Source organism: Ascaphus truei, chromosome 17 (assembly GCF_040206685.1).
Source record: "Ascaphus truei isolate aAscTru1 chromosome 17, aAscTru1.hap1, whole genome shotgun sequence".
NCBI lineage: Eukaryota > Metazoa > Chordata > Amphibia > Anura > Ascaphidae > Ascaphus > Ascaphus truei.
Genome location: NC_134499.1, coordinates 40,047,462 through 40,060,197, shown reverse-complemented (window position 1 = coordinate 40,060,197; position 12,736 = coordinate 40,047,462). Strand labels below are relative to the sequence as shown.

The following is a 12,736-nucleotide window of genomic DNA, read 5'->3' as shown; positions in this document are numbered from 1 at the left end:
AGTCAGGGGTGGGGAGTCAGGAGAGGGGTGGGGAGTCAGGAGAGGGGTGGGGAGTCAGGAGAGGGGTGGGGAGTCAGGAGAGGGGGGAGTGTCAGGAGAGGGGGAAGTGTCAGGAGAGGGGGGGAGTCAGGAGAGGGGGTGGAGAATCAGGAGAGGGGGGGGGAATCAGGAGACGGGGGGAGTCAGGAGAGGGGGCGGAGTCAGGAGAGGGGGGGGAATCAGGAGAGGGGGGGAGAGAGAGGGAGTCAGGAGAGGGGTGGGAGAGAGAGGGAGCCAGGAGAGGGGGGGGGGGAGAGAGGGTGTCAGGAAAGGGGGAAAGAGTCAGGAGAGGGGGGGGGGAATCAGGAGAGGGGGGGGAATCAGGAGAGGGGGGGGAATCAGGAGGGGGGGAATCAGGAGAGGGAGTCAGGAGAGGGGGGGAGAGAGAGGGAGCAAGGAGAGGGGGGGAGAGGGGGAGTCGGGAGAGAGGGGGAGTCGGGAGAGGGGGGGGGAGAGAGGGAGTCAGGAGAGAGGGGGGGGAGAGAGGGAGTCAGGAGGGGGGGAGAGAGGGAGTCAGGAGGAGTGGGGGGGTGTGAGGGAGTCAGGAGAGGGGGGAGAGGGAGTCAGGAGAGGGGGGGGAGAGAAGGAGTCAGGAGAGGGGGGGGGAGAGAGGGAGTCAGGAGAGGGGGGGGGAGAGAGGGAGCCAGGAGAGGGGGGGAGAGAGGGAGTCAGGAGAGGGGGGGAGAGAGGGAGTCAGAGAGGGGGGGGGGAGAGAGGGAGTCAGGAGAGGGGGGGGAGAGGGAGTCAGGAGAGAGGGGGAGATTCAGGAGAGGGGGGGGGGGGAAAGCCCACTGGCTGACAAACACTCACTCACTGACACACACTCACTGACTGACTGACACACACTTCCCCCCCCCCCCAGTCAGCTCAGCTGCCAAACACATGGGGGGCACGGAGCTGTGAACAGGGGGGGGGGGAACGGAGCTGTGAGCGGAGGGGGGGGGGATGGGGGAAACAAAGCATTGAATGGGGGGGGGGGGGGAATCCGAGCTGTGAACATTGGGGGGAGGGTGGGCGCAGCTCTGAACAGCTGTGAAGAGGGGGGGAAGGGAGTTGAGAGGGAGGATTGGGGAGCCAGAACATTACATCACGGGCAACGCCGGGTATATCAGCTAGTATATATATATATATATAAAAAAAACAAACAGGGGACAGCGTGGCTCCCTTAGCATAATACTGTTTTTTAATAGAGATATATGCTGGGGAATTAAGAACACTTACAATGTGTATGTTGATTAAAAGCAGTGGTTAGAAAGTTGTAGGCTTCACCCGTAGGACCCTCCGTGTGTGGATCCGTGGTGGCAAATCAATCCGGCTCCTGCTGCGGACGTCAGGGAGATGCGCGCGCACAATCTCCTCCTGGTGCTCAGATCCCGCGAGAGTTGGCAGCCGGGGACGCGACTGAATACCGACACGGCAGGCTCTGCAGAGATTGCTGATAGTATAGGGATACCGCAACGGACGGGCTCCCAAGTGTAACTTCAATAAATAAATGTACAGTTTAAAGTCCAGTAAGACACCTTCCCTACGCGTTTCGTCTGAGCAGCAGGAGGAGATTGTGCGCGCGCATCTCCCTGACGTGCACAGCAGGAGCCGGATTGATTTGCCACCACGGATCCACACATGGAGGGTCCTACGGGTGAAGCCTAAAACTTTCTAACCACTGCTTTTAATCAAAATACACATTGTAAGTGTTCTTAATTCACCAGCATATATCTCTATTATAAAACAGTATTATGCTATGGGAGCCACGCTGTCTAGATTGAGAGGAAGTTGGTTCATCCTGAGGACCAGCAGCTGGTTGCAGACACTTTCGTTTTTCTCTTTGGGGCACTCTTTTTCATTTTCCCCTTTCCCTCCTTTCCCTTTCCCCCCCCCTTCCCCCCCCCTGTTTTTTCCTTGTGTGTGTATGTTGTTGTTTTGTTTGTTAGTCCATTTTTGCATACTGTTATATTATTTAGTTTACACTGGTTCACCTGGTTAATAACGATTTTATTTGTGGATTCATCCATTTGTCCGGTTTCCAGGCAACGCAGCTGTTCTTTTCCCCCTTTTTTTAATATATATACTGTATATATATATATAGAGAGAGAGATATAAAGATACACACACACACACACACTTATCTGTATCTATATATACACACTAATGATTTATTTTTATATATATATAAAATATATAGCGCCTACCCAATTAAAAATGTAGGTAACAATGTTTATGTGCTTGGGCATGTCACATTCTTTCCTGTGAGCACGGGCATCCCAAATAAACACGTCTCATTTAACCACTGGAGAGATGTCTCATTTGTTGTTTTTTCTATGATGTCTAATAGGCAGAAAATACACTCTCACTGGGCTTTTCCAGAACTAGGGAAGAACCAACCCAATTCATCACATTCTTCGGCTATTCTTCCCGTTCCTGTGAGCGTTGCCCGTGAGCCAATGAATAAAGGCGCAGTGGCTCCTCTTAACCAGGCCCATCAAACTCGGAATAGATTGGCGGCAAGTCTTAATAACGACTACAAGACCCGCGCCGCATCATCAGAGGAGAGGGAGAAAGTAGCCTGCGGTCTGACACACAGTTACTATATAACACACTCTTCTCTCCCCTCAAATCTCCCCCTCCCCCTCCCCTTTCTCCCCCTCTCCTCACCTCTCTCCCCCCCAATCCCCTCACCTCTCTCACCTTCCCTCCTCCCCTCTTTCCCAGGCCCCTCTTCCCCCGTACCTCTCTCCCCCAGCCTCACCTCTCAACCCCCCTCACCACTCAACCCCCCTCCCGGCCTCACCTCTCAAACCCCCTCCCCTCACCTCTCAATCCCCCCTCCCCTCTCTCCTCACCCCCCCCCCCCTCACCTCACCCCCCCCCCCCCTCACCTCTCTCTCCTACGGATGAGCTGTTTCGTTTTTTGGGAGCCTCTCTGTGACAAGACAAAGAGCAAGCTTGCTCCGGCAGGCCTCCTTGGTTCAACTTAAACTAATTAAATACAGATTGGGCAATTACAGCTTTGCTTTGATATTAAACAATAAGGATCTATGTACTAACCTGTATATATTGCGTGTCTCTGTATAGTACTAACCTGTATCTATTGCGTGCCTCTGTATAGTACTAACCTGTATCTATTGCTTGCCTTAGGCTGAGCTTATAGCGCAGGCTACATTGATGGCGACGCGACCGGTGACGTCACCCGTCGCAAAACTTGTAATTCGGTGTTTCGATGTCGCTGGCTGCAAGGGGCGGTGACGTCAGGCTGAGGCTCTGTGATTGGCTTATTGCAGTCACGTGGTGCGGCCATCGCGGTAAATATCAAAATCTATAGTGTTGTGCGGTCGCGGCAACTATAGGCGCACGCGACAGATTACATCTATTTGTTTTGCCGCGGTGCGCCGTTGCTGTAGCCGGCACTATAAGCGCGTCCTTAGGCGTTGGAAATAATTGTTAGTCGGGCATGTTGGCGCAGGCGTGTAAATGGTAGGTACTAAGCAATTTTGATATATTTGCGTCAACAAAATCGTCGAAACTGCAGCAAAATCGTGTGATATGTTGATCCTGGAATAAGTCTGTTTATATTGTTAGTGCTAAATAATGCACAAAATAACGTGTACGTTATCTCCTAAACGCCTGTGTAATAACGCGCCAGCATTACCGCCACATCGCGTTACCGGGAGCGGTAACATCTACTACATCGGGACATTAGTGGATCCAAAATTAAAGCAGCCGTCCAAGCTGCAGTTTTTATTTTCCCCTTTAATATGCGCATCAATACAATCCACACAATGATGAATAATTAGCTAAGTTGCCGATCGATCCGTTCTCCTGTGATCGATCAGCGAAGATTCGGCTCCGGGGGTTCACTAAATGGCTGTCAGTGCAGCAGAAGAGGACCAAAGATGCAAAGTTCTGTGAGGAAGATCATGTGACCAGGCAGTCACTAGATACAATTGGTGCACTGCTAGAGAGAGGGCAGGGCTCAAGGGGTGTGCCAGAGCCTGTTTCAAAAGAGGAAGGGGATGTGACTTTGTAATCGGTTGCTATAGAAACAAAAATGCTTGTTACATTATTATACATACAAAATGCTACAAGTATTTTCTCATAGTACAGAACTTAGTTATTATAAAAACAAACACACATGTAGGATACAGGCATACCCCGGTTTAAGGACACTCACTTTAAGTACACTCGCGAGTAAGTACATATCGCCCAAAGGCAAACTGCATCTCACGCATGCGCCTGTCGTCACGTCTTGAACAGCAATACCAGCTCCCTACCTGGACCGAAGCTGTGCGCAAGTGGGGAGACTATAGAGCCTGTTACACATGTGTTATTCACATCAGTTATGCACGTAAAAGACGATTGCAGTACAGTACATGCATCGATAAGTGGGGAAAAAGGTAGTGCTTCACTTTAAGTACGTTTTCACTTTACATACATGCTCTGGTCCCATTGCGTACGCTAATGCGGGGTATGCCTGTATTGCTTGTTCTGCAGCTCTTAATGCAGCAATCCCCAGATTCCCTCCCCTAGATCTCCCCCCTCGATTATTGCGAGCTCTTCTTTACTGATCATCATTGAGCCACATGTGCTGAAGCAGGGATATCCTGAAAACCTGACCTGTTAGGTGGGCTGGAGGACTGGAGTTGAACCCCCCTGCCTTATACAAAGAAGTAATTTATTCTACTTGTCAATATCACTACATTCTATATTATCAAACACTTACTGGAAGCGGTTACATGCGTGAAGCGGTTACATGCGGGACGCAGTTACATGCGGGACGCGGTTACATGCGGGACGTGGTTACATGCGGGACGCGGTTACCTGTGTGAAATTGTTACATGCGTGAAGCGGTTACATGCGGGACGCGGTTACCTGTGTGAAATTGTTACATGCGTGAAGCGGTTACATACGTGAAGCGGTTACATGCGTGAAGCGGTTACATGCGTGAAGCGGTTACCTGTGTGAAATTGTTACATGCGTGAAGCGGTTACCTGTGTGAAATTGTTACATGCGTGAAGAGGTTACATGCGTGAAGCGGTTACATGCGTGAAGCGGTTACATGCGGGACGCGGTTACATGCGTGAAGCGGTTACATGCGGGACACGATTACATGCGGGACGCGGTGACATGCGTGAAGCGGTGACATGCGTGAAGCGGTGACATGCGTGACGCGGTTACATGCGTGAAGCGGTTACATGCGTGAAGCGGTTACATGCGTGAAGCGGTTACATGCGGGACGTGGTTACATGCGTGAAGCGGTTACATGCGGGATGCGGTTACATGCGTGAAGCGGTTACATGCGTGAAGCGGTTACATGCGTGAAGCGGTTACATGCGGGACGCGGTTACATGCGGGACGCGGTTACATGCGTGAAGCGGTTACATGCGTGAAGCGGTTACATGCGTGAAGCGGTTACCTGGGTGAAATTGTTACATGCGTGAAGCGGTTACCTGTGTGAAATTGTTACATGCGTGAAGAGGTTACATGCGTGAAGCGGTTACATGCGTGAAGCGGTTACATGCGTGAAGCGGTTACATGCGGGACGCGGTTACATGCGTGAAGCGGTTACATGCGGGACGCGGTTACATGCGGGACGCGGTGACATGCGTGAAGCGGTGACATGCGTGAAGCGGTTACATGCGTGACGCGGTTACATGCGTGAAGTGGTTACATGCGTGAAGCGGTTACATGCGTGAAGCGGTTACATGCGTGAAGCGGTTACATGCGGGACGTGGTTACATGCGTGAAGCGGTTACATGCGGGACGCGGTTACATGCGTGAAGCGGTTACATGCGTGAAGCGGTTACATGCGTGAAGCGGTTACATGCGGGAAGCGGTTACATGCGGGAAGCGGTTACATGCGGGAAGCGGTTACATGCATGAAGCGGTTACATGCGGGACGCGGTTACATGCGTGAAGCGGTTACATGCGTGAAGCGGTTACATGCGGGACGCGGTTACCTGTGTGAAGCGGTTACATGCGGGACGCGGTTATATGCGTGAAGCGGTTACATGCGTGAAGCGGTTACATGCGGGACGCGGTTACCTGTGTGAACCGGTTACATGAGTGAAGCGGTTACATGCGTGAAGCGGTTACATACGGGACGCGGTTACATGCGGGACGCGGTTATATGCGTGAAGCGGTTACATGAGTGAAGCGGTTACATGCGGGACGCGGTTACATGCGGGACGCGGTTACATGAGTGAAGCGGTTACATGCGTGAAGCGGTTACATGCGGGACGCGGTTACATGCGTGAAGCGGTTACATGCGTGAAGCGGTTACATGCGGGACGCGGTTACATGCGTGAAGCGGTTACATGCGTGAAGCGGTTACATGAGTGAAGCGGTTACATGCGGGACGCGGTTACATGCGGGAAGCGGTTACATGCGGGAAGCGGTTACATGCGGGAAGCGGTTACATGCGGGAAGCGGTTACATGCGGGACGCGGTTACATGCGTGAAGCGGTTACATGCGTGAAGCGGTTACATGAGTGAAGCGGTTACATGCGGGACGCGGTTACATGCGTGAAGCGGTTACATGCGTGAAGCGGTTACATGCGTGAAGCGGTTACATGCGCGAAGCGGTTACATGAGTGAAGCGGTTACATGCGGGACGCGGTTATATGCGTGAAGCGCTTACATGCGTGAAGCGGTTACATGCTTGAATCGTTTCCACCTTCTCCTTTGCCAAATATCTCTGTTTCTATTGCAGAATACATTCGACAGAGGGAGAGGAAACCTGAACATTAACCACTATGCGAACAAGAAGAGCGCGGCAGAGAGCATGCTGGACATTGCGCTGCTTATGGCTAACGCGTCTCAGTTGAAAGCGGTGATTGAGCAGGGACCAAGCTTCTCATTCTATGTCCCCCTTATCATTCTAATCACTATCTCACTTGCACTCCAAGTGATTGTCGGGGTGCTGCTCATATTCCTGGGTTAGTATCATATTCTGCTGTACTATAATGTTATATATGTATGTATATATGTATATATGTATGTATATATGTATATATATATATATATATATATATATATATATATATATATATATATATAGTTCCCTGTTCTGTAAGTTTGCAGATAAGCTGGAAATGTCATTTCGTGACAATTCACTCTGGACTGGTTACAGTAATTCAAACATTTTTTTTTACTCGCTGATTCTCTCCTCCTTTACTCACTGAGTCTCTCCTCCTGTACTCACTGAGTCCCTCCTCCTGTACTCACTGAGTCTCTCCTCCTGTGCTCACTGAGTTTCTCCTCCTTTACTAGCTGAGTCTCTCCTCCTGTACTCACTGAGTCTCTCCTCCTTTACTCACTGAGTCTCTCCTCCTGTACTCACTGAGTCTCTCCTCCTGTACTCACTGAGTCTCTCCTCCTTTACTCACTGAGTCTCTCCTCCTGTACTCACTGAGTCTCTCCTCCTGTACTCACTGAGTCTCTCCTCCTGTACTCACTGAGTCTCTCCTCCTGTACTCACTGAGTCTCTCCTCCTGTACTCACTGAGTTTCTCCTCCTTTACTCGCTGAGTCTCTCCTTCTGTACTCGCTGAGTCTCTCCTCCTTTACTCGCTGATTCTCTCCTCCTGTACTCACTGAGTCTCTCCTCCTTTACTCGCTGAGTGTCTCCTCCTTTACTCGCTGAGTCTCTCCTCCGGCCGGCATTGTTAGTAGGCTAACCTGTGAAGACTATTAACATTCAATAATATCCTTTTACCGGAAAAAACACTGAATCACTTCAATACGAATCTCACTGATAGTACTTACCTTTTTCCTTATAGTGAACATGTTCAAAAGACACCTACTGTAACAGCCCTTCCAGAAGACTGCTTAGTATATGTGGCCCTAATCCAATGCCCCTACAATATAACAAAGACTCAGCAGCGCACCTGCGATGTTCTACTCAAACCGCTGGTATTATTTTACATACAGAAATACGACGCTCGATGGTTGGCCAACGTCTCACTCTTTAAACGGGACCTTTCCTCGGAACCAGCACTGGTTTCCTTGGAAGGAGTTTTCACCAGTATTGGCTCCCTGAGGAAGGTCCAGTTTGGGTGTGAAACATAGTAATTACTGTGTGAACTTTTACTACGAGCTTTGTGGTTGGAACGCTGTGGAATTATTAACGTGAATAAGTTATGGTTTGTAAAAAAAAAAGGGACAGAAACCCTTCACCATCCAGTAAATACAAATAGCGCTGGCAGGGTATTCACGTCTCAGGCACGTCCACAACTGGTGGGGTCGCTTGTCTGGTTATACCCACGTACCAGCTTCACGCTGCAGAGCCAGCAACTAACCTCGCACTGAGGAGGCCCAATAGGTTGAAATAGCTATCTGTGAGTAGGGCTACTGGCTCTGTACTTCTTTAACCCCGGCTGTGCTGAAAAGCTGTGAAATACGGCAGGCATACGCTTATAGGGGTTCCATGTTAAAATGGATAAGAAGTAAAAGAGTGACACTGTGCTCATTTGCATGTCATTACCCAGAATCCCTGGCTGCAGTGGAAGCGCTGTTTGCTAAGCGATAATGGGGAAAGACAGAGTTGCAGAGCTGTCTGAGACGTGCAAACGCACCACAGGCGGTATTTGTACAGTATTTACTATACCATGTATAAGTAAAACCTGTTTAGAGCTGGATTGTTTAAGAATATAATAGCATGTGCTTGAATGTCCACGTTTGAGATATAATGTCCCCAAACCTCTTTTTATCCTCATTTCATTCTCAGCAGATCCGCGGCGTGGGTTTTGCTGAGAGACATGTTCTGGGTTAGGTTCCCTTTCAGGTCTCCTATTTATATAAAGCAGGATTTATTCATGTGAGAATGTAATAACAATGTTTGTTTCTCTTTCTAGTGAAGTACGACCTTAATAACCCTGCAAAGCACGCAAAGCTGGACCTCCTCAATAACATCGCAACGGGCCTGGTGTTCATCATTGTGGTGGTGAATATCTTCATCACGGCCTTCGGAGTTCAGAAACCAACAGACAGTTTATCTAAACAGTAAAACGAACCAAGGTAAGAGGCCAACCTCAGACTCAGACTCATCTCACACTGACAAAATGGCAGACTAGACCAGCGTGGGCAACTCCAGTCCTCACGGGCCACCAACAGGTCAGGTTTTCATGATATCCCTGCTTCTGCACAGGTGGCTCAGTCAATGACGACACACCCCCCTGTGCTTTAGATGGGATATCCTGAAAACCTGACCTGTTGGTGGCCCTTGCAGACTGGATTTGCCCGCGCCTGTACTAGACTAAGGCCCAGATACACTGCGCACCATTTAATGTGGCTTTAACATTAAGGTAATAGTAACGCTGCTCCAATACAGAGAAGAGCCGGCTGTTAACCCAGTTTTACTGATGTAAATAGCATTTTTATGGACGTTTACCCTAACAGCGCATACCCACCCAGGCCCGTGGAGGTTACCGCTGGGATTTAACATGACGTTAGTTAAGTCGTACCTAACTTGGCGTTATTCACACCCAGACCCTGAAAAAGAGCAGGTGGGTGGCAGAGGAGGAGTGAAAACACCTGAGAAAAAGGTCATTTGAATATGCAAAGTATAGTTAAATTATATCAATTCGCATATTTCCCAGGTGTTTTCAAAGGTGAAAGCAGTGCACGTAGGCCCATGTTTACCAAGCGGTGCTACTCCATAAGGCACCTCGGGTGTCAAAAAACACTGTATGGCCATTGAGGTGAGTAGGCTATACGGTGTCTTCCAGCGCAGGAAGGTTTCTCACGGCATAACACTGCGTGGTCAATCTGTTCATTTTTAAGTCTGAAGCACTTATTCCCATGACCTGTTATTTGTATTATTTGTTATTTATATGATTGTGACCTGTGTTACTGCTGTGACGCGCTATGTACATTAATGGCGCTATATAAATAAAGACATATATATAATATGCCCCTTAATCATCTAATACCGCTACTATTGTTCCATACTGCGCTGTGTGTATCCATAATGTGCTGTCTCCATACGGCGCTGTGTCTATCCATACTGCGCTGTGTCTATCCATACTGCGCTGTCTATCCATACTGCAGGGTTAACGGCCAGATCGCATTTTCTTTTAACCAGATTTTTTTAAAGATGTAATTGACAATTATCTTTTGTAATTACTCTTTAGGTGCTGAACCTATCTGGCAAGTGAAGGATTAAAAGACTCGCTATGTTTTCACAGTGTGTGATGTACAGGAAACAATACAGCATGGACAAACCCTATCGTTTTGACACATATAATGAAGCAATTGTAATCGCTGTTCTTTGATCCTTCTTCACATAAACGGAAAACGACACATGAAGAGTATAAGGATCGCAGCAGAAAACTTTCCGAAGTGGGCATTTCTATTGGAAAAAAGCGTTAAAGACAGATCCAGAAACGGCAAAATGTTCCATTGTTTCTTGTGCTTGGAACAGAACCCGGGAAATATAATGTGTCTCCCACTTCCATTTAAAAGAAGGATTGTTCGCGGCACTGAGCAGCAGTACTGAGACTTCGGCGATCGAGCACACAATGCCGTGAAGACGCAGCAGTGTGCAATCGGGATTCTTCGCTGAGCGGGGGCTATTTAATCAGACGCCCCTGTTGGGACAGAACTGAGGGTTTATTCTTCAGCATAGAAATTACTGTCAATGAACAATTAGGTTCAAGTAGTTTGTAAAGTGGTGTGATGGGCATTTCCCAGCAGTGGAAACAGAATCGGGACTCGCTCGCAGCACAGAGAATACAACGAGCAAAACAAGCAGTGCTGTGATACTCTGCAGTGCTGCACATTTCCTCCTCGCTGTCTCAATGTGCTGCGCGGGAATATTTAACTCCTTCACTGCTGAATGGGCTTACAGTGCACAAAGGCATTGTAATGGGTTAAAGCAGCAACAAGTCGGCCTCAAATGGTTAAAGCGGCAACAATACAATGCACTCACCATGCAGCACTTTCTGTGTTATTGTAAATGTGTTTTATAGCATGACTTAGGGTTATTATCTCTGCAAATATAGGCGCTGATATTGTTCCACGATTTGAAATATTGTCTTAATGATGTGAATGCTTTTATCCTGCCCCTGGTTGATTTTTACATGAATAGATAATGTGCACTTAGATAACAAGGTGGCCTTTAATACATTTCAGTGGGAAAACCTTCTCTTCCTTTCCGGCTTCTGCGTACTATTGGGCACATTATATTATATCGTCGGTTATGTTACAGTTCTAGAAGCAACATAACTACAATAAGGTTACAAAATCCCATCTTCAAGTGCCTATAATTTATCTATGGAGTTTGAACGTGTTTTCAGCATTTAATGGTGAGGAGAAGCAGGTAAGATCACTGTTTCTGTGTTAAACAAGACAGCCAACCTGGTGAGAAATACGGTATGTCCCTATTTTAACAATTATAATGAACATGGTTGATTCTTGATTCACTATAAGGACAGTAAATGTCATTGTGTGAAGGAAGAGACGTAGACTCCAGTCTCTCCGATGGTCTCAGTGAAGAAAAACAGGCTGGATCCGAAATGTCGATCCAATCTAGGAGCTTTGACAAAAGATCTGAATAAACTTTTTATTCTTCAGTAAGACAATAAAAGTGGCTGGATACTTATTTCCTTCCTTCACTCAATACACACGTTTCCTCCGTGGGTACTTGACCCGTGGCAGGACCACAGTACCATAATTACTCCCAAACTTGAACAGGGACTGAAGGAATACACACCAATTTTATATATAAAAAAGGCAAGAAAATATGATGCCATTGGCATAAGTCTCCTCTACTTAATGCAAAGTAAATATGATGTAGTACTTTTTATCGCACATAATATATCTGTAACCACTTGCAGTTTTTATATGCTCTGTATTCGAACGGCCATGTTGGTTTATTTTTTAAAAGCTTATTTTTCAGAAAACTGTATTGTTCATTCAGATTTTCAGCTACTTCAAAATAAATATACTATGTACAACAATATGTATAGCATGTGAGAGTTCTTACAGGTAAATCTCAATGCTTTGTGTGTGATTATAACTTCACCTTGGGTTGTGTGTATAAATTCCCAATCCAGGTAATGCAATTTAGCAGAATAAATTATATAATTGAAGCTACTACTAATTCTTGCAGAAATACCTGATGTACTATATACAGCGTTCACCTTTATTGTCACCGTTACACGGTTTGTGTTTTTGAACCTTTAATCCAGAGGTGGCCAACTCCAGTCTTTAAGGGCCACCAACAGGTCCGATTTTAAGGATATCCCTGCTTCAGCACAGGTGGCTCAATCAGTAGATCAGTAGAAGAGCCAGTCGTGCGAGAAGGTAATATATGATAGAAATATAATTATTTAGATACCAAGCTTTTCAATCCCCAAGGCAGAGTCCCGAGAAAGAGGGCATCCATATTGAAATAACCCAATCTCTAACATTTAATGGAATAGTTTCTCTTCTGTGAAAGATAATAAGGGGTTAGATTATGCGCCCTTATCTTTGCACATGTACAAACTTAGCTTTAATATTATTCCAAGTTTTCTTAATGAAAATAACTCTTGGCCTATCACAGTGTGTCACTGAGAGAAGGGATAGTAGGACACTGTGCTTTGTTCCCGATTGAGGGACGGGTATCAGCGGAAGAAAGTGCAAACAGAAGTTTATTTTCACACATTGCTCCATATTCTGCTCGCGTTTGGGTCACGTGAATGAAAGTGTTTCTTATATGA

The 12,736-nt window shown here is 47.4% G+C and overlaps 1 protein-coding gene across 1 annotated transcript in view; it reads left to right on the top strand.

Moving 5' to 3' along the window:
• Positions 1–11,992, top strand: part of NINJ1 (ninjurin 1) — a 28,734-nt gene extending 16,742 nt beyond the window's left edge. Inside the window, exons 3-5 of the mRNA XM_075574908.1 lie at positions 6,746–6,971; positions 8,888–9,050; positions 10,166–11,992. Of these exons, the coding sequence (XP_075431023.1) occupies positions 6,746–6,971; positions 8,888–9,039 (378 nt within the window). The 3' untranslated portion in view covers positions 9,040–9,050; positions 10,166–11,992. The remainder of the gene's footprint in view (positions 1–6,745; positions 6,972–8,887; positions 9,051–10,165) is intronic.
• Positions 11,993–12,736: the final 744 nt, after the last annotated feature.